Below are 22,779 nucleotides of genomic sequence, written 5' to 3'. Positions count from 1 at the left end.
AAAGGCAAAAGTTTGTTTCAGTAAGTGAAGAAATTCAGAGAAAACAACGTGAAAAGATCTGTGCTGTATTTTTTTATTTAGGTCAGGAGGATGACAGTTACATTAATTTTGAGGTGTTTTTACAGGTATGCTAAATTAGATGTAGGAAACCCTTTGGGTCTATAGCCTGATGTTTCTGATGTTGTCAGTTTTGGGTTTTTTTCCTTCAAATTTCTCATCTTAGTAGGAATCAGAAGTTATCACTTTAGCTGCAGTTTTTATCCTGATGTTTCTGAGGTTGTCAATTATTTTTTTCCTTCAAATTTCTCATTTTAGTAGGAAGCTGAAGTTACCACTTCAGCTGCATTTAAAGGACGATGCCTGCTGAAGGCATGGTAACAAACGAGCCACAGCAGGCCACTAGCCAGTGACTCCCTGCACAGAAGAGGTCACAAAGAACATAAAGGTAGCAAAGATGACGGTTGTGCAAGTTTTAGCCAATGTAGGATGTGGATTTGCAGGGCAGCAGGCTTTTCACTTGGACTCTCATGAAAGAACTTGTTTTTTGTAGGAGCAACTGGCTTTTGAATAAAACTGAATGGTCAGGATCGTGATGAAGCAAGCAAATCTTAGAAAAAGATTATTAGAGGATTGCTTAGTATTGGATTTTCTTGCATTGGAATAATAGAAAAAGACTGACTATAATGATATAAATCAGTAAATACACCTGTGTTCTTACATGCAGGTATGTCAGAGTATGATTAATGCAAGGTCTGTTCACAGCTGTATTTTTAACCTGTATTTAAAAGATAAGTAGGGAAAATAGGGAAAACAATTTTGCAATATCTGATGTCTCGGCAATGCACAGACTGCCCCCCTGTTTATGTATAGTCTGTAAGGATCTGTAAGGATGAAGCCTTGTTCCTTATTATTATATTTAACATAGAGTTATTCTTCTGGGGAACTTAACCTGACATTTTAAAACAAAATGCTTGTATTTTGGAAGCCTTTCCACTTGACCAATAACAGGTTTTAAAACGTAAATGCTTTTTAATCTTCTGACTTTTCCTAAATAAAACTGTACGTTGAAATTAATGATTTCTGAATGATCCTACCCATATTTTCTTTGAGACTGAGGAGAAATCCAAATCTCATGAGTGCAGTGCTGCCAGACACCACCCAGGTTTCTGATTTCATCATCTAAGAAGGCGAGACCAAGTGCTGAAGTAGGGTGCACTGATTCAGACACAGCTCTGCTTGTGTGGAGGGAATATGGAAAATTACGGGTGCAATTATGGTTTCACATTAAATATTCTTCTTCTTAAATCCACCATGTGAAGCATTAGTCTGTGTTTCAACTGGTGTTGTTAATTGGACCACAGTACTTAGGTGCGTTTTCTGCAGAGTCATGGCCTATGTCATTAGCTTCTCATTAGACACGTTAATTTTTTAAGACTCATAATAATTACCTTTTTTCAGAAGTTCCCCATTTTACACCGAAGAGAAACTCTGTTCTGCAGGCTGTAATTCTGAATAATCAGGGAAGCATTGTGAACTCTTTCTCCATAGACTTTCAAAGTGGAAAATGAGAGCGCTGTAGTGGATAGAGAAGGAGATCCTGCAGGATGTGATTTGGGAGGAGTGTTAAGGATCTTTTTTGCTGGAAACCTCATTGCAGGGGCAGAGAGCTTGTGGAACGACAGTGGAGTTTTTGGAGGGCCAGAGCAGTTCTGGTTAAAACTTGACACGCATAGGTAAGGCTGCTTATTGGGATCCACAACTAAGCAGCTTGCTTTCAGTTTTATTGGACAGATGTACTCGTCTAATAAAATCTGCAGGTACTTAACAAAGCTTGGTACCAAGTAATCATCTTTTCTATATGCAGAGATACTGGCCTAAGCTCCAAGAACAGCGATTCCTGGGTTTTGCTGACACGTAGTTATCCCGCTGGCAAGAGCAGCGCACTTCAAAGATTCTGAAGTATTTATTTGGCTAATCAAATGGTTTTTCATTACATAAATAAGTAGTTCTTATTTATTTATTTCTGACCTGGGATGATACGGACATGTGTGTTTTCCCTCGACAAGGGTTTGTTGTGGTATGTTTGGTATCACCTGCAGCCTTCAACAGGGACTACAGAGTTTAACAAGAAAGCAGGACAAACTGTTAGCTGGACGAAAAATCTCCATGGGGCCATTAGCCAGTATGCAGCTTTTTAAATTAATGTTTGTTAAAAATTATGCTTCATTTTCTACATGTGTTGGTGAGCTGTTAAATAAGTCATCATTTTATTTTTTTCCCTACTGGAATTTTAGTGACCAGGCTTTCATTTTGTTAGAATTAGCTCCTTCCAAAGTTCTACCTGAATAATTTTTGTTTGAATTAATTTTTCTGTTCCCTAGCAACTCTAGTTTTTAAGTTTGGAATTGTTTCTGTTCAGTGTCTTTTCTAGCCAATGCTAACTTGCTGTTTTATAAATGATGGCAAGGTTTTAACATGAGTCTAAAAAAGCATAGTTCACCAAATTGATTTGTAAAGGTAGTTATCTATTTTTTATATATGTGTGTATATATATATATAATGTATATGTGTATATATATATATATACACAAACACATCTACATACAGATATATGGGTGCAACAGTTCTTCTTTCACACAGTTGATTATTTTTTTTAAACAGTTGTGAAGGTACCCAGTCTGTTTATATGTTGCTGCATAGGCACAGAGTAAACTTGTTAGCTTTTAGTTTATTTTAACTTGGAAGAAGCTGTAAGAGGATTTTATTAAGACTCACACAAGTGAGTCGTTCCATTGAAAGTGATGTGTCAGTCCCAAACCCAGGGCAACGAGGCAAGTAGGCACCTTCTCAGATGCTCCATCTTCCTCGTGCCAAGAAAGAGCACCGTTTGCCTCCTCACCAGTGAAAGGAACCACAGGACCAGCCCCAAAATGCTTGCTCACTCTGGACCTGTTTCTCCATGGCTTATTAGGACCCACATGGTCTACAGGGTTTGGTAGAAAGAACGGTATTTTGACAAAGAAAGTCTCAAAACGTCTCTGTATGTCTGCTGTCAAGGCTCACTTCCTTCTGGGGTTGTCATGTGGCTGCAATTTTGCAAAATGGTCTGAGGTGGTTAAACAGCAAAAACAACGTCTCTTTTCAAGGAATCTCTTTTAGTGTTTATTATGTAGGCTGGTTATGCCCTGCTTCGTAACCTTTCTGAAGTGCAAGCTTCTCCCCCTGAATTACAATGCATGTGTTTTTGCTTAATGTTCTACTTTAAGCTAAAGTCTGCTCTCACTAAATCAGGCTTTCACAAATGGAATATTTTTTCACTTCTTGCTGGGTGGGTCCATACACTGAAAAATAGGTCAAGAACAGTAATCTAAATCTACTGCTAATAAATAATTAAAGCTAATGGAATTTGCACAAGATCTGTGAGCTCAAATATTTCAGAAAGTACTGTGGTGTACATTTTGCTACTGTAAATCAAGATTTTTTATTTATCGTTGTGCTAGGTTGAAACATACATATAAGTGTAAGTTATTTTTTTTTGTACAGAGAAAATACTGGCATGTTAGTGTATTAAAATAACTACAGATATCATAGAAAATGGATAACATTATGATTCATTCTTTAATGATCAGATTTCAAGTAAATACTTCAGCAGCCTCAAGCAGTAAGAGGTTTTCTATCTCATTAAATCGTAGTGTAAATTGAGCAATAAATTGTTTGCTCATATGATTTAATTTGCCTTATATTTTAGGAATTAAGTCATCTAAGCTACTGTATAATACCTGTTTGAACAACTATCTGGAATTTCAGTTTCGTATCTTTTAGAGCAAAGCAAAGTGGAGCTTGCTCAAACTAACTAAACAGAAAGACTGAAATGTTTCCCTTAGTGCACCTCCAATTACATGCGCCCAGGATCTCTGGTGGAAAAATTGCATGTTTTGGATTTTTTCATAATTGTGGGTGCAAATAAATAATATTTAAGACTTGTGTAATGGTAGGGGAATGTCAAATTGAGTGATCCCAACTTGTTCACCAATTTAACCATAGCAGGGCGAAGCATATATGCTTGCTGGCTCTCTAATTAACCAGCAGAATTGCTTACGACTAATTATAGTTAACTTGCTGATTTCAGTGTTCCGCAGTGACCAGTTGTGTCCTTGATTATATAATAATCAAACACACCTTGGAAGTTGATGCCAGCGTTCTTCCCAAATCCCTCATGCTTGGCTGCTTTTTACCTCTCCCGCTTTCAACTATATTTATATGAAAGAGAAGCTCAATAAAATTACCGAGATAATAGCTGTTTGGACAAAGCATATGGAGCCCTGCCTGTGAGGGTACACAGATAAACATCCTCCCAGCTGCAGTAAACAAACATTCCTGATACCAGCACAGCCTCTTGAAAGAGGGGCTTAAACCTGGCTACCAGTTTTTGACACCAGAGTTCCTGCTACTGCTGTGTTGATTGAACTGACAACTGACAAGTTATCTTCCCGCACAGTCAGTATGTTTTGGGTTTGGTTCTGAGTTGTTTTTTTCTTTCTTTTCTTTCTTTTCTTCCCTTTTTTTTTTTTTTTTTTAACTTTGCAAATTCTTCTAAAAAAGTATCTGGAGTCATGATGTTCAGCCCAGCCAATTTTGAGTGCAGGGCCACTTGTTAGTCCCTTATTACATGTGGGCTAACAGGGAAGGAAATGTGAAAGGGTAATTCACCAGGAAAGCCGTAGCATCTCGCTTGTGATAAGGCAGCTCAAAAATAGGTTGTGACAGCTGAACTAATGATGTCACCGATGCTGATACAAGTGGGCTGCTTCTCATTATGATTTCCCTGCCAGACATAGTGACATTCACCAGCCAATGCACGTCTCGAGTAGACAATATATAGAACAAATCATAGGAAATGTGGCGCGGGAGGCATATGACAGAACATTTGCCCATTTTTTTGTTTTGTTTTATTTTACAAGAGCACAATACTTCTGTAGATGATAAAGGTGTATAGGTCAAGCTTAGTCTTGCTGGACAACTTTATCAAACCACAGTCATAGGGCTTTTGTTGTGACATTCAGAGATAAGCATTTTGGAGGTAAATGAGATGGAGCAGTCTGCAAGGAGATCAAAAGGTGCTTGTGTAGCTTCAGACCCCGAGTAAATTACAAATACAGTGTAGCACCCTGACCATTCATATGTCCTTTGTACTGTACACAGTGTATTAAGATAGCAATCGATGAATAATACAGTTTAGTTGTCAGAAAGATGCATTTGTTGCCCCAGTTTTTACACAGATTTATTTTCCGTGGAGTTATTTTTAATGAGAATGGAAAGGGAGTTAAAAATTATTTGGATTCAGATTTCATTGTGTAGCTACTTGATCAAAATATAAACTCGTTGTTTATACTCATGTAAAAGGAAAATGCTATATTAGCTTTCAGCTATCAGATTTGATTCAGATAGTGATACAGCATCCTAATTCATAGTCTCTACTTCAGATATTGAGTTTGTCTGTGATAGAGCCTTTTTTCAGAAAACTGCTCTACCCTGATAAATCATCCAGAGAGAACATGCACATTTAGGTGGCATGAAAAAATAGGCTAATAATGTGATTGTATAGGAGTACTCAAAATATTTCAATACGTTTGTGTAGATAAATTATCATTTGTTTTAATATTCAGTTGCGTGTACCCTTTTTAGCTGTTCTGCTTGATCGCAGTGATTTGCTAGCTGTATGCGAGTGCTGGAGTTGGATGCTTTTCCTGTTTTGATCACAGCCCAGGCAGTAAAGGCCACTACACTTTAAACAGATAATAAATCATATGGTGTCCTTGCTAACCAACATTGCAGATTCCCCTGGGTCTGAACTGAACATCCTTCTTTCTGTTCAGTTTAGTGCAAAGAAGGTAGAATTCTATTTGATGTTAGTGTAATACTTTTGAGACAAAGTCTGATGGGGAATTTTTCCAAACTGCCAAAAATAAATCCCACCAGCAGGGTTTTAGCTGGTGACTCGAAGTGTGTGTATTCCTGACTTCTGTCTATTTTTACTTCCCTTTTGTTGCGAGTTGTCTAAAGTTTTGATGCTGTTTACCCAAGGAATGAATTATAAAAGCCATCTATAAACTCCTTCCAAGATGGAGAGAAAACAAAAAGTGGTGTGAAGAAGTTGTTCATGCCTTTTGTTATCATGTGTGCCATTTGTCCACTTACCTGCATGGCATATTTGACTGCATGTAAAATACTGGGGCAGATTCCTTTCAGTTACACTTCTTAGGCCGTTTGCTCCATGAAGGTAATGGAAGTGGGATGCTCTGTCTCTCTTGTTCAGCTGCAACAGATTTCAAGTTATTGCTAAGACTTCAAGTTGTCAAAGCATTTTACGCTGTTAAACTGTGTGCTCTAATGATCAGCGCGTCCCAGGATTGCCTCAGATTGATTACACTTGTATAACTGATTGCTTGCCAGTGGGACTGAATCGCTTGGAGCTGCATTCTCCCCTATCATGAAATGTTTTAAAAACAGTTTTACCAACAACAAAAGCTGCTGTCTAAATGAAGCACAACACATTTTCCCATTATGGCATGAATTTTGCTTGGTAACGTTTTGATTGCTGGGATGAGTGTTTAGCATCCTGAATTTGCTAAATGAAGGATGTGTGGGAATAAAATTTTGTACTTGAAAGCTTTTCTCCCGTTTTGACAGCTTGACCAACTGTTTTCTTGGCTTTGGGATGCCCCTTCTATTCCTGTTTTTTCCCCCCAGCTTTTCTCCCTCTTCTCTGCTATAAACAAGCAACATCTCTCATTATTAAAGATGAATACGAAGGCAAAGTTCTGACATAGTTTATATCATGAAATAAAAAGTGCTGCGAATCCTGTCTTTCAGAAGTTAGTATGTGTCAGACGATGCAGTTCAATAGCAGGCTTTTGGCTAGAGCTCGCCACACACAGAGAAAAGAGCAGGGCTTAAGTTCTCCTGCCTCCAGAGTGGCTGTGCTTTATTTTACTGAATTCCTTTGCGGTGCTTTGTCATCTGCTGATGTACCTAGGGTGATTTCTGATGCTTACACCATGCCCTTAGGCAGTGGGAATAATGTCCTGCTCTTGAGAGCCATGCAAGCAAGAGACTCAGGGCTGGTCTGGAATTAGATCTCCTGTATTTCTGCATTCAGTTTTGACATCAGTTTGCTGGCTGGCGCCAAACTAGTCAGTAAATTCAGTGGCAATACAAAGGACAGAAGCCCTAAACCCAATGATTTCCTACCAGCTGAAATTTTTATTTCGAGAAATGTTGCTTTGCTTGGATGGTATAATTTTTTCCTGATTTTATAAAGGGTGCCAGTGTCCTGACTGTAAATCTAATGGCTCTGTTTGTAATTTCACTGTGCATTAAAACCTACCATGCCAGATTTTGGCCCTGAATGTGGGCATTTATTTTGCCATCAGTGGTTATTGTTACTTTCTTCAATGTCATCATCATCAGGTTACAAAGAAAACATGTTATAAAACATGCACAGCCCTCTGGTCTCCCAGAGTAGCCAGAAGCGGGGAAAAGCTGCTCAACCTGCCAGTCTGCTCTGGTACAGACATAATTTGTAGGTGTTTATGATAGGCAAGAACAGTATCTAACCTTTTTCTGTCCTAAAACAGACATCAGAAAATATCAGGAAACGTTTAGATGACTTCACTTGGTCTAAGAACAGAAGCATTCCTTGGTTTGGTGCTGAAGAGGGAGCTTATAAAGCTGCAACATTATCCTTAACTTGATGGGGATTAGCTGTCTGTTAGTGCAATAATCATGTAAGAAGTGAAATTTGGCTGATCATTTGTCTTTGATAGCTTCATTTGCGTTTGGCCCCCTAAGCCATTTCTTAGGGAGTGAGAGAGCTCCTGATACTCCAACTCTCTGCATGACTTGTCATTTAAATGACAAAAATCACTTCTCTCAAAAGCTTACTTTTCCTTGAGGAAAATCAGATTAAATCCAGGGCTGAGGGTGTTTTGGTGAGTGGTTTAATGCCCAATATGTTGCATGACTCTAGATGTAAAAGTAAATGCATTGGAAAAGAGAATTTCCCAACTTTTTAAGGTCATCTTCTTCTCTAAAAGGCCTAAGGCTTTACTGGACCCATTTATCTAGAGAAAATACTTCAAAGACCTCATTATGACCTCTTGCATGAAGTTCAGGGTAGCTGTGGGTCTGTAGCCTGTGTGAAGCTAGGAAGATTTTGTGGTTACTTATGAAGTTCGTGACTGTGCCAGTTGTGAGCAGTGTTCTCAGATCATCATAGGACTCTTGGCTGAAGGGGGTGTCTGGAGGCTGATGAGATCTTATGCCCTAAAAATGGGTCTGTAGCACCCACACAAGGTCTGGTCAGCTGTGGCTTGGAAATCTCCAAGGATGGGATATCCACCTTCTCCCTGGATAACCCACATCAGTGCTGCTCTCCTCAGTGATGCAGCATCATGTTACTGTTTTATACCTCTTACAGATTTATTTCTAGCTGTAAGTGTACTATGAAGTTGCTGCTTGTACCTCGTCAGTGGAATACCATAGCAAAAACAGGAGTGCAGCTTCTTGGCTGTGCATGAATAATACAGTGTCCTCTGCAAAGCTACAGGATTTTATTCTTCAGGCATGCAGATAATGAGAATTCTGAGAATTTGTAAGTGAATTAGACCCAAACCAGCTCAGAAGTGGAGCCACTGAGAATTTTATGCAAGATAGATATACCTTTGTTGTCCTAAATTATCTTGGTTGCCAAGTAAAAATACGTTATAAACTTTTGCAGTGATTCTATGGGCAGTATTTTAATGAATGCTGTGGCGTTAATTCAGAGGAAGAATTTTTAGTTATACAGAAACTAACAAATAATACTGTCTTCTTCAATGTGGCGATTTCCAATTCTTTGATGGCTAAAGTCAGAGCACTCTTGAGAAAATAATAAATAAAATAGACCTTTCACAAAATACCAACACTCTTAGTTGAAATGATGGTCCAAAGTCGTCTTCCTTTAAGCCTAGCTTCCATTTGTGGAAATTTCTTTGGCATAAGTTCAGAGGTGTAGCTGCTGTTTAGGTAGATAGAGGCATTTACTTCTTCTAATCGCATTAGTGTTTCAGCTGAATTACGAGATTGAAGGCGTTCAGTGCTTACCCAACATCACTAGTTTTGCTAATTAATACTGTTTGCAACAGATACAGGTATATGTCAAACTGGAAATGCAGACTTGTTCAAAATTAATTCTAGGTATACTTTTATTTTAATCAAAGCTCCCGTAAAATGTGATCAGAATTTAAGTAGTATTTCAGAACTGAAAGTCGTGTTAGGAAAAACTTGACAATGACTTGTCCTTTCAGATTTTTCTGATTAAACACCTTGCTTCTGTCTTCTAGGACCTGCGCAAACAGGTAGCTCCATTACTGAAGAGTTTCCAAGGAGAGGTAAGAGCTTATGCTTCTTACAGTGCTTTCGATATTGCTTCACATGAGTGTGGTGTGCTGGCAGTCGTGCAGCATGGCCGGGTGGGTACGGAGCCCTTGAGCAGAGAGCATTGCAGGGGTTCAGCCCTTCTGCGTTTTGCTGTGTGCAGGGTATGTCTGTGAGAGGCTGGATTTGTGCTGGACAAGCTAAACTGGTCAAATCACTTTGCATTCAGCATACCTGAGCATAAGCTTACCGTTGCAGTGACTCAGGTGGCACATGCTAACTCGCTATGCCTCAGTGACTTGATGGTTTCAACGCTTAATGAATGCAATGTGTTGTACGTCTACAAAAATACAAGATACTACAAATTGTTTTCACTGTAAAACTTTTCAGCTGTAAAACATCATATTGTAGAGGGTTTGATGGAAAACCTTAAGTTGGCAGGTGTTTGTTGGAAAACCAACAGAAAATGTTAACAGTGCTGGTGCTGGCTCTTTGATTTCTCTTCACACCACTCCACTAAGAAACACGTGATTTGAGTGATCACTAGGTTAAAAGCTGACTGTTGTTTTTTTTGAAGAATTTCTATAGGAAAAGGCAGCTGGGCCAATTACAGAATTTTACATTTTAGCTGGGGACAGCCGTGAAGTGCTGGCTTCACGTGAGTGCTTAGGCCAGATGGGAGCTGTTGTACTGCCTCTAGGAAAATGTCATGTATGAAGTTTGCAAATTACATTTCTCCTTATAAAGATCAGTGCCTGCGTGGGGTGGTAGATTTAGGTTCTAGCTCACACCCTGTTACACATTGTAGAGCTCTGCTCTTAAAAGTTAGCTGTGCTAAAGCAGCAACACTTCTTACTTTCTCAATGTGTAAGTTGTTGGCTGACTTTATATTGTTGCAGTTCCCACCAGAGCACGGAGAAACTCGGGAGCGTGTTTTCAGAAGTCTGCATAGGAATTAAGTGCACAGCTCCCGTTATGTGTAATGAGGGTTGCATTTCTGATTACTTGTACATCCTGATAAATATGTATCTCAAATAGGTGATAATTCCTGATCTTAAAAGCAGTATGATATTTTTTATTTTATGACCCAGTTTCCCAAGTATTGCTAGAAGTAAATAAACAGGACAACTTTGTCCTTGATATATCTAGTAGTAATTTGTGAGAACAAAGAATGACTTGTGTGAGTCCGTTTGCCAATGGAAATTTACACTTTAAAATTGCTCCAAGTGGATTGCAGTGCTCTTAAAACCTTTTCACTTTAGTTTCAAGCTTGCAGTGCTCTGAAAAGTGTATGTGTGCTTTCAGCACTGTTCTGTAGTGAAGAGAATGTCTGAGGATCAAGTAACAATCATAAATCCAAATTTGGCTACAGTGAAGGACGATTCTCCCGTTAGATCTTGCCTGTTGGGAGACAGCTCACTGTTACCTCGGTATGGCTCATACACGCTCCTCTTCTGCACTTTTGCTTCACTAATGTAAAAGTGAAGTTTATGCTGGTATAAATTCAACCTCACAAATCTGTTGGTAGAAAACCCCTCTTACGTAAATGAAATACGAATATGTTACAAGATTGTGCTGCTGAATCACTGAGCTGGTGATTCCAGTCTCCCTGATCTAGACAGGGGTTTAGAAACCTAAAAAAACTGAACTTACCATGATTGAGTACATAAATGCAGAACATTAAACTGTGAATTGTAGTATTTGATTATAGATGTAATTACTGTCTCTTGTTTCGGTAACAAATCAGAACACCAAGAATATTAGCCTGTTCTGGTGAGTTATATTTTAGCGCTCAGTATATAGATTTGCTGTCTGTTTATTGTTAAGGCTGATTTTCTGAAAGATCACGAGATGAATGCTCCAGGTATCTCAGGAACAAATAGTGTGAAGTGTATAGGCTCTTCTCCATCACAGATCCACTGGAGATGCCTCAACTTGCTCTCCCCAGAGATGGCTCAGCGAGCAGTGTTGCTGGGGGCTGGACACCCATCCAGGAGCTCTGTAAGATTGCTTTGCAGTAGCATGAGCGTTACCTGGTTGTTAGGTGGTATTTAATGTCTTGGGAGGAGGTGGCAGAGGGACCTTTTGGTCGCACAGTACGTGTACTTTGGGATGTGAGCAGGGAGGAGGAAGGAGGAATAGGGAGTGATCTGCTCATAAGAGGTTTCCTACTTCTACTACACAGACTTCAGTTTTCAGCCCCAGACTAGGATTTGACTTTTAAAAAAAACCAACAGGAATAAGTAAGTAAGTAAAACTGAGGTAAGTGGAGAAGTAGTGAAACTAGATGTTTTCTAGAGTCTCTTCTGCTGGAGAGCGAGTGTCCTTGAGCCGTGGGTAGGGAATGCTGTAGGAGTGCTCTGGTTCACCTCTGTAGCATTGTGGATGGTATCACTGAACTTTGGAGCACCGCCTTCTTCTGATCTGTTGCTCATATGGAAGCTAGGAAAAAGGGTTCTTGCATGATGCAGCTTCCCTTCTTACCATGCAGAGAGTCTCCACCGCGTTTTTGCACTGAACTCCTGCCTCCACTGCTGTTGCCCCACCCTTTTCTTGATCTCTAATGACAGAACTAAGTAAGTGGGTTTTGCATGTCCAGGTAATAATAAATTCCAGTTCCACCTCAGAAGGGAAGCAGGCTTTTGCAAATCCCATGTGGGATGACTGCGTTCCACCGGGCTCTGGGCACTAGGGAGGGCCAGAAGATCAGAAGGGACAGACAGCTCCCTAACGAGCAAAAGTATTTAAGTAGCTTTATGTGGATATTGCTGGGTTGTGCGTACCTAAGGACTGGCTCCCCACCTCCTTCCTTGCCTCAGCACTTTGGCTAGTGTGTTCCCATGGCAAACACAGTTTTCTTTTTTCCCCCTTTTTTGCTGGCTTATTTTTCTGCCAGGTTGGTTCAGTGGAGCAGCTTGCTGCAGGCGTCTGCTGGGCAGGGCAGAGGCCAGGAAAGCAAAGCCAAGGGCAGGAGGAGTGCAAACGTGTCAGCTTAGGTTGACTTAAACTGTCCTTGAACTGTGCCCTCAGTGAGCCTGACGTGACTTGGAGAGAGGTTAACTTAAGCTTGCGTATTTAAATATCCTCCCAAGCATGCTTTATGGGACATCTGCTTGTAAACCTGTGGCTAGTTGACTTTTTAAAATAAATCCACAGGTCACTTTAGCCAGTTTTTCTTTTCAGTTTGAGCATGGATATTGATAATCCCTCCACCCTGTCCCTGCCCCCCCAATGTTGTGCCTTTGTATAATATTTATAAACACCCCCCCCCCCAACCAGAACATTCTGCATTCCATAGATATTTATCTCATTCACTCAGATGAAAACTGTTCCAGTTATCAAATATGCAGTTTCCATTAGTAGTTGGAAATAACTTATTTTGTATAGATCTCTGTGCTTTAAGTAACTGGATTTTTTATGATGACAGTTAAAGTAAAAGCATTATGAAATGGAATTTAGCATGCTACAAATTTTAAAATGCATTCCTAGTTCAATGTGAGACCCTATTAATTCATCGCTGTAGTATAATTTTATTACAGTACTTTTTCCTTATTTAGGATTTTAATGGAAATTTGAATACAGATTTTTTTTTTTAGATTAACAGAATGTTGTGTCTTATTCAAAGGTGATGGTATTGTTCTTTTTATTTTTGTGGATAACCTTTGTAGCTTCCCTGGAAGATTTAACATCTGGATAATGAAAATGGACTATTGTGAGCAAGACAGAAGTCATCAAATTAAGAGGGCATAGTTCCTGTCTTTTCTATCTTTTTTTTTTTCTTTCTGGTTATCATTAACCTGAGGATGCAACTTAGTAATTGTTTATTCATCATATGCTGGGCTAAATACAGGACAGAATCAGAAAATGCTAAAGAGTTTTATCATTCAATCATAAAATTATTATGTATCGTTTGCAAGGCACTTCTTCAAGTAACCATCTGAATAAGCTGTGTTCTGAGTAAGGTCATTGTACATTGCCATGTTTACATCAGTGGATGGATATTTGTAAATCTTAACAAAAAAAAAGTTATGTTCTTGGGCTATGTTAATTTACAGAACTAAAGTTGTGGTATGGAAATCTAGTGTTGGAATCCGTATTTGTGAAGTCATCAAATAGATATTTTAAGGCTGGGAAAGGATTTCCTGAAGTCATTAGCATTCTTTTCATGTGGCATAACAGTACTGTCCAACAGTAATGCAGTAATCCCTCATTTGGAGAACCCTTTAAGGCACATACTCCAAAACAACACACTGGACTTTTATTTCTGTGGAAACCATTTCTCATATTCTTCTCACAAAGCAAGTACTTTTAAGGGTATTGCCATTCTGATGAGACCACTTGGGCTCCCCACTTAGCTGAATTGCTCTTTAAACTATTAATTTGGTCAGTAGAGTAATTTAATAATTTTCCATGTGCAGACGGCAGAAGCTGAAAACAGTTTGGTGTGCTGGAACTACTAATCATGCATTTGAAGGGCTACTCTAATAATGTGTGTGCCTAAACAACTTCAGACCTACTTTCCTTCTGCATTTTGAAGGAGTATTCCTGAGCTGATACTAATCTCTCTTTTTTTTTTTTTTTTTTTTTTACCCCCTTTAATTTCCTTATGTTAAATTTACAAACCTAATTAATGCAATTTCTTTCCTGTAGGTTCACTCCATGATGGCTCAATTAGAGTAGCAGTAGAACTGTGGTTCAATATTCAGGCCAGCTTCATAATTGAAAACACATTTTCTTCTCAAAAGCTGCAGCTGGTTTGGTTCTGCTCATGCAGAAAAGGATATAACCTTGCATAACATAGGAAATGAACGGTTGAGAGAGAAGCCAAATTCAATTTCAGTCAGATATTTTGAGGATAAGTCCATGATCTATGGAAGCAAGGGAATGAAAAGTGTGTGTATGTGGAAAGCAGCGTATTCAGCACTCTATTAATCACGGCTAGCCTGGGTGCTGTTGTGTGCTGTTGCGTTAGCACTGATTCTAGTACAGAGGCTGGAGAGCAGCCAAGCACTCCAGAAGTTAACCTCTTAAAGACCCTGAGCTGCTTTCTGTTGAATAAATGTAATTTTGTGGTCAGAAATAAATGCTTGTGATGTAGCAGGAGCTTTGAAAACAACAGCGTGGCAAAGCTATTACAAATTGCTCTGTGTTGAGGAAGTCAACAGCATACATCAAAATTCAGAGCTCACGTCACGCTGATTTAGGCCCAGAGCTTTCCTGCTTTTCAGTGAAAGTCCCATTAAACCACTCTTTGTAACAAAATGGAGTAAATGTAATATTTTTGGCGGGTAATTGTTTTATTTTAATGTCCACTTGATGGGGCGTGGGTGGTGGGTAATTTCCTTTGTACAACAGGAGCACGGGCATGGTTTTGTGCTTCGTCTCGATTCTGTTTCCCAGTGCTAGCAGGAAAGGGAGAGAGACGTACAGTGTGCTTTTGGGGTAACAGCCGCTCAGCAGCCTTTCATTTCTTTGTTTACAGAAGTGTGTAAATGATTATTTATTTATTTTTGGCTGGCTTGATTGCAGTTGAAACAACATCTTTCCTGAGGAAGGTGATTTAAATATACTTCAGCATCTCCAAGGCAGATGTGCTGTCCCTGATGAGTGTGTAGCGTGTCTGCTGCCAGCACTGGGCTGCAGCGTTGAAAACGTCCCCAAAAGAAGAGACGCTTAAGTGCAGTGATGGGCAGAACTGTAGAAACTCTCAAATACAGTCAGAGCCTCTGCTGTACATGCCTCTTTTTCCTTCCCGTATCGATACCTTCCTGGGACAGACCCCAGCTAGGGGGGTGACAGGCAAGGTCCCAAACCTAACATGTACCACCAGAAGCAAAGCAATAGGCACCATGCACCTTTCTGAAGCTCTTGCAGGTTTGTCTCCATCCCATCCACTGCACAGGCAAGTTGTACTGAGACAGCAGTTACTACTAGGGTAACTTTGGGGAGGATCAGCCCAAATCCTCTTATTTTTATATAATTGACAAAGTGCTGAAATTTCTGTTGGCAGCTGGTGGGCTGTCTATATTAAGGCCCGCTATGCCGCTGCCATGCATTTGGATGAAATGATAACAGTGGTGGGAAACTATTTATGCAAAATGCAGACAGGCAGCACTGTTTCAGTTCGCAGTGTCAGGAGTATCTTCTCATCCTCTTAAAAAAAGAGAGCTTGAAGTGTGCTGGAAGGAATGGGGATGGGAGGGCTGTGTGCTGGGTGCGGTATTCTGCTGAGTGTCATTATGATCCAGTCCCTGTTTCTCCAAATACAGAATTATCTCTGTGTTTATTACAAAATTGCTGTGAGGCTCTATACAAGCCAGTGTCTGGTCTTGATTTTTTAAAATAGAGAAGCAAAAGGGTAAGCTCAGTATAAAATATTAGCAAAAGGATACATTTTGGTATTTATGTGCAGGTGGATTTTGCATAAAGGCAGTTAATGAGCTCTTTCTTGCAAGGATTCCTCTGCCCTGATTTTTTAAAATATATAAACAAAGGTTTGGTTCATCCATAAGGCAGAAAAGCGATTGTGGGTTCTAGGTCACTGTTGACAGATAGAGGAGGAGAAGCTGACAGGCAGGTGAAAGCACCCACTCGTTTTACTGTGCAGCTCCTTCTCCTGCTGGGAAGCTGGAGAGGATGTCGAATAGCACAGGCTGCTCTGCCCTGGCAGGAGCACCAATTTCTCTCCTTCCTCCCCTGTCTCACTTTGCCACATCAAGCATGGTTAGGCTGGCTATGGCAGGAGATGTTCTCCATCCCACCTTGTGTCTTGCACAACCTCAAGGATCCGATGTGGCAAGCTCTGACATCTTGGTTAGTGGCATAGAGAATAATTGGCAGACTCGTTGTCTAGAAAAATGTTCTTTCAGTTTCTTGGGAAGTATGCATTCCCTGTTTGGAGGTCATTCTGTTCTTACTTCCTGCTATGGGTTTGTGTTTTACCTTTTTTTGCGTTATGCAAATTCATGACCGGCCTGTGCCAACCAAGGAGAGAGGTTAGGATGCAAGGTATAAAATTACAAGGGTGAATAGTTATTCATGTGCCTGAGGTGCCCCAGCCAAAGTGGGGCACTCCAAATGTGGTTTCACACGGGGTTCTTACACCCTCCCTTCAAACGTCGAGGTACAATGTGATTTGACTAATCAGTAGCACCCACATTACTGATTACTAATCAGAGTAAAACTTTGCAAATCACCTGTATTTCTGCAGCATTCTTGCTGCTTGTATATTGATCCAGACACCCCTGCAGTCAGTCTTGCTAAGAGTTTGTTATCTATGACACCAGAAAGGTTTAAATAATGTGTCAGAGGGGCTAGGATGCTGGCATTATCTCTGTTGTCCAAGGGTATCCTCTGTCCTTCACAGACAGCTCTAAGCTTCCATGAGGCAAAGTCCTTATTTCCAGGACCAGGCTGTCCTTTAGTTTGTTTTACTTAAGCATGAACTTTGAGACTTTGTTATTAAGTCTCCAGTAAAATTCATTACATTACAGCACATAATGTGAACTAATATGTGCATTAACAAAGTAAACAGCATTTTCATATGATAAAGACATTGATAGAATAGTTAGGGAAGGGAATTTTCAGAACATTTGATGCTTTGACCCTCCTTTTCCCATCCGTATGTTGTTGCTCTTGTTTCATGCCATACCTAAGTGATGCCAGTGTGGGACTGACACCGGCTGGCAAGTGTCCTTGCTTGCTCCAGCCCTGGGTGCCCACCTCCTCCCTCATGCTGAGTCTAGCAAATGCACAGGATGAGTCAGTTAGTTTGCTGGCATGATGGAAAATAAATTCTTTCTCTCCTTCGTTGCTTAGTTTTTCATCGAGTCAGTGAGCTGAATCATGCTACACCAGTGCAATCCCTAGATCTGATGCAAGAGAAGTGGGAGCCTGTGGCCTGAGGCAGGAGGAGGTCGCAGGGCTGCTCCGTTTGGTGCCCAGTGGATGGATTAGGAGTCAAGTGAGAGCAGCAAGTGTGAAACATCGCTCAGAAATGCAGAGAGGTGTGAGGAGGCAGACACACAGGTTTTCAGAGGATCCAGGAGAAGTTCAGCAATGATGGCATACCCACCGTCACAGTGACCGGAAGGCAGGGTAGCAAGTAATAAAAGCTATTTAAACAAAGCTGATACTCTGCAGTCAATATCTCGAGGCACATGTTGGACTGGGCTGTTTTACTGGGAAGGAAGATCAAAGATTGGAAAAGCAACAAGAAGCTGTCCTGTGAGAACGAGGGAGCTGAGCTTTCCTCAGGGGATGGCAGCATTGTTTGTCTGGGAAAATCGGGATTTATCTGGGCATGAAAGGAAGAGGTTTCAAGGGTTCAAGGTTGCAGCTGTTTCATAGTGGAGGGAAGCAGAATTGAAAAGTTGAAGGATTTGAGTCCTTCTTAAAGCTTTTAACTTGAGGTGAAACCAACAAGTTGGTGAGGCAGGCATGCTCTTCCCAAGCTCTTTCCTGGTAGCGTACCTATGCACTGCACCCAGGCAGCTTTGCTAAACAGATCGGTATTGTAGCCACTGTGAAGTCCTTACTTTTGTTAAAGAATTTATGGCACAGCTGAAATGTATGCCATATGCTTTAAGCAGCTGTACAGGAATAATTTATTTTTAACTTTGCTTCAAAACTCCTTTAATTGCAGCAAAGATAAAAAATAGTATTTTTCCTTTTTTTTTCTCAGCTGCGAAATAAATTAACTGGGATGATGAACTTATTTTTATTATTTTGTAAAATTATAGTGTTATACTTCTATTAATTAATTTATTAATATAGATCTCTGTTGGTGTTAAGAAAGGGAAACAAGCCAACTGTGTGCATACCCTGCACTATTCCTAGTCCACACAGACCCAGTGTCTTGTAGAGCTGTTGCAGTGCACCACCCTGGCAACTGATGTACTGTTCCATGTGAGAGAGCAGCTAAACTCTATTGTAATGGCTTCAGAGAAAGACCAATGCCATTGCATAACATTAGTAATGCTTGCTAGACCTGCCATTTGATTCCAAGGAGTTATTCAAGAATATAGCATAGCTTAAAATGTGGTGTGTTAATGAGTTGTTATCATGCTTTTCCCTTTGTTTGACATGTTTCTTACAATTGTTAATGGCATTTTGGTAGCTGGAAGTAATTGGAGGCAAATGGAGAGACTTTGTGATGCAAAACAATATGACAAAAAATGTGTAAGAGAGCTTTGCAAATGAAGGGCGATGGGTGTCTCATTAAGGCTTCTATCTATGAAGAATCAAAACAGAAAAATAACTTCTGTTTTAAGTAATTTATTTCTACTTGATAAGTCAGTTCCAGTTCAGGTGCAGGACAGTAAAAGACCTATCTTTCATGTTAAGGTGGCTAATGAGAGTGACAATTACAACTGAAGAGCAATGAGGATAAGTAGAAGAGTTAAGACTACAAAATTCATATTTAGTGTGTGTTTGAGACACTGGATATGCAGTTAATTGTACTGCAAGTAAGTCACTGACACTTCGGTAACAGCATACAGACATAGAAAGCAAGGTGATCCCTTTACTAAGGAGTTGTCCTTGGGATGCCAAGTTCTCTAAAAGCAAAAGAAAATGCTGAAATTATCCAAGTTGATCTGTCAGGAACAACACATCGTGGCCATGTGCCGGTCTCATGGTCTGCAAATGTGTTGATGTGCTGATACCTGTAAGTTCAGAAAATTTAAGTGTTGATGCAAAATGCACCGGCATCTGGCAGTCCCAGTTTCCTTGCAAATAGCTTTATCTTCCTGTTCCATCTTTCAATTCAGAAACACAATTGTGCAGCCTTCTGTCTGACCGTGGTCGATGCGACAATACCATGTACAGTACAGCACAGAAGAGCATCCCACTCCTGCAAACCTGAATACAGAATCCTAGGGGATTTGTGGGGCAGTAGACATCAGACTTTAATTAATGCTGAAATTTCTTGGTGCATAAAGAATGACAGATTCCAAAATAAAGCCACAGACTTTGCTTTTATCTTTCTGAAAGTGACACTGGACAGAGCTGAAACAGGAAGAGCAGTGTTCAGATAATCAGCATCTTCCCTGACACAGGTGGCCAGATTTATAGTGCTTACCTAAATGTGAAGGTGATTTCATTGATTATGTTTTGATTTTAGCCAAGTGTAGTAGATATTAGACTGTGATCAAGCATTTCTAAAGTAGGCTGTCCATGCTACTGGAGTGGCGTGCCAGCAATATCGGGCAAGAAGCTGCTGTTGTGGCAGTGGAGAATGGAAGCAGACCAGGGAGGTCTGCAGGGGCAAGTTGGAGGGAGATGATTGTGGAAGGGAAGGATGTCATTCATCCTCCAGGGTGAACTTGGTGCCCCGAGCAACAGCTCATGAAAACACTTGACCTGGAAAAACAAGGTAGATAAAGTGAGGACTGCTTTCAAACCGGTGTCTTGCTGTGGTTCCCTCCGTATAGCTCCGGTGATATTTTAAAGATGAAGAGTGTGCTAAGGCAGGAGGATTCCTAGTGTCTCATTTCTGTTATCTCAGTATAGCGCCAGTGGTATTATCAAGACAAATAGTATGCCAAAACTTAAAAGTGAACATATGTTTATGGGGGTGGTGGGGAATACAGAGGTCACTGTTGTTTCTCTCTAGTCAGAGAAGACATAATGGGGCCTGGTTTAGATAAATTAAGACTTGGAGCTAAGCTCATGTCAAGACTACACTAGTGTAATTATAAGTTGACTTCTTTCAGGGTCCCTGAAGTTTTTAGAGTCATAAAAATGCTCAGCAAGAGTTTTATAATGTAGTTCAACTGTTTTAATGTGAGCTAATTGCAGCTCATCTGTGTTGGCTCCCGAACCAATTTTACTTTGATTTGAAAAATTTTCAGTGAACTTCCAGATACTTACTTCCATGTTTTCAGTGCTCTGTTTCTGAATTTCATTTATATTTTGTTATTTTTGATGTCTTTTTAGTCACGTATTTCCTTACACAGCAGGAAGCTGGCATACTTCATTATTTTTTTTTTCTGTTGAAGTTGTCATGGTGCTTTTTCTAAATTTTATTTTAAGATAGAAAATAGTTGTGGTGCTCATTTTTAGTAGAACTTTAAACCAGACAGGTTGGGGTTTTTTTAAAACCATTAAAACATTAAAAAAAAAAATAAAAATCTTTCTGCCTGGTGGGATTGTTTGGAATTTTGGTTCTGAATATTGGGAGGGTGGTACGGGGTGAAAGTTCCTGTGATTTACAAACTGCTTCCATCAGAAAGACTCTGATCTCCTTGGAAGATGTTGTTTCAATTCTGTTTTATATTTCAATCACTATATAACTGTTAAGGAGTGAATAAACCATACCTTTTGTAATACTAAGGGAGAATATAATTACAAATGCTTTTTATTAAAATGTGAAAAAACTGTAATAGGAAAACAAATCTATCCTGTTATTTCACAGAAATGCAAGCATTTTAAATGCTTTGGTTTTCGTAAAAGGGACAAATTAATTTTTCAAAATACAGTACAGAATCAGTTCTGTAATGCTAATTGTATTTAATAATAGTAATTTAAATTTGGCTGTACTCTGCTGAGCAGCAGTGAGAGAAAATTGTATGTGGGAATGTTAAAGTCCAGAAGTCTAACATATGGTGTGCTTTGGCCTTCAAAGTCTGTCTTTATGTACCCATGAAATATCTCAACTGCAAAAGTCTTTCTGATGGCTGCCCCCTCCTTTCTTGCCTCTTCACAAACGGTGTCTGATACTCCCAAGCATTGATTTACTACCCGGTGCCTCTCTGCCTTTGGCAGTTTGTTCCATATTCTAATTTCAAATACTCTTTGTGTGAAAATGTTCTAACCAAATTACTTATGTTCTCATTCCCTAATGAGCATCAGTCCATCTGTGATTGCTTGAATTCAAATTAATAAATGGGTTATTCACAACCATCAATCCCTTGCTCTCCAGCACGTCATATGCCCTGTGAGATTCCAGTGCCTTTCTGTAGCCTTTCTTGCTCGGTAATCTCAAAAAGTCAAGTGTGGCCAGCATTTCTTGAGAATTTACATCTGCTCTCCACAACCTCCATCAGTTTGGCCTTTGCTGCTTGTTTATCATCTTCCCAATACCTTTTTTTTTTTTTTTTTTAATAATTCATAAGAGTAAGTGGCAAATAGGTCAGTATTCAGTTACGCTACACCTCCACCAAGTTACATAAATGAATCCAGATTTGGGGGGATGTAGCAAGATGGGAATTCAGTTTGTTTCTCCAAATGCAGTCTTGCCTTGTGTTACAATAACTTGTCTCTTTACAACCTCTTGCCGTATCTCAAGATTTCATTGCTGCTGCCAAACACTGTGCAGATGTTTTCCGTGTCCTTATTTTCCTCCTTGACCCCTCCCCTCGAGTCTTTTCTCGGTTTCTATGTTGTGCATTGTGCTTCTGTGTAATTTCTACAATTGTCCTTGTCCTTTGGTTTTCTGGCCTTAATCCTCTCTGTAATGATCTCTACAAGTCACTTATCAGCCATAAGACTAATCTATACCAGTCACGTGGTGCTCCTGCACTCTGCTCCTGTGCACTTTGCATCTGACTCCATTATTTTAATCATCTGCATTGTAGGATTCCCGCCCCCCAAATCCTTCCCTTCGCAAAGTCATTTTAGTACAAAGTAAACAGAAGTGGCACCAAATCTGACCCCGCAGCACCCTCCTGCTTATCTCTCCTCCTCCCAGCGCCGCTTCCTTTCCCTGGCACCCTCTGCATCCTGTGCCAGAGCCACTGCAAACCCCTGCAGCTGGCCGGGCTCCTAGCCTGCAAATCTCCCTCCCATATAACAAAATATCAGATACTTCCCTGAAATATACAGATACAGTAAACTCTGTCCATTGTTTCTGCCTTATCTACCAAATCAATAATGTCGTGAAAGAATTCAAGGACGTTTTTCAGACAGGACCTTCCTTTTTTTAGTCCATGTTGACGTACACACCTTTAAATCGTTTCATAATATTAACTGCTTTTCAGATACGCAGAAGGAATAGTATCAGGCCTTTCTATCCGTAGTTCTTCAGATCCTTCCTTGCTTTTTATTAAAATATGGAAACGATAATCTCCATACTTTCAGTTTCCTGATTTCAGTAAGCTGCCGCAGAACCGTGTCAGGCTTTCCTGTTTCCCTTTCTGTCTCTTTCTGCTTTGGAGTATTAATTCAATCGACCTGGTCTAGGTTGGTGTGGTTGGTTTTTTTTAATATTTAGTAATCGTAAATCTTCTCTTTTCTAGTACATTAGGAAAACACACTTTTACCAAAAAAAGTTTCTGTGGAATAAGTATTTTATTCTCAGGGCCATAAAGCCGCCTTTCCTTGTAAAATGAAGTTTTAGATGAAAATACAGATTCAGGGGAA

General features: G+C 39.9%; 1 protein-coding gene across 8 annotated transcripts in view; it reads left to right on the top strand.

Moving 5' to 3' along the window:
- CUX1 (cut like homeobox 1) overlaps positions 1-22,779 on the top strand; it is a 281,378-nt gene that overhangs the window by 102,415 nt on the left and 156,184 nt on the right. For all 8 annotated transcript variants that reach the window (XM_056326650.1, XM_056326647.1, XM_056326649.1 and 5 more), the window contains exon 3: positions 9,384-9,431. In XM_056326650.1, the coding sequence (XP_056182625.1) occupies positions 9,384-9,431 (48 nt within the window). The remainder of the gene's footprint in view (positions 1-9,383; positions 9,432-22,779) is intronic.

The sequence above is a fragment of the Falco biarmicus genome, chromosome 1 (assembly GCF_023638135.1).
Source record: "Falco biarmicus isolate bFalBia1 chromosome 1, bFalBia1.pri, whole genome shotgun sequence".
Classification (NCBI taxonomy): domain Eukaryota; kingdom Metazoa; phylum Chordata; class Aves; order Falconiformes; family Falconidae; genus Falco; species Falco biarmicus.
This window is presented reverse-complemented; position numbering and strand designations above follow the sequence as displayed.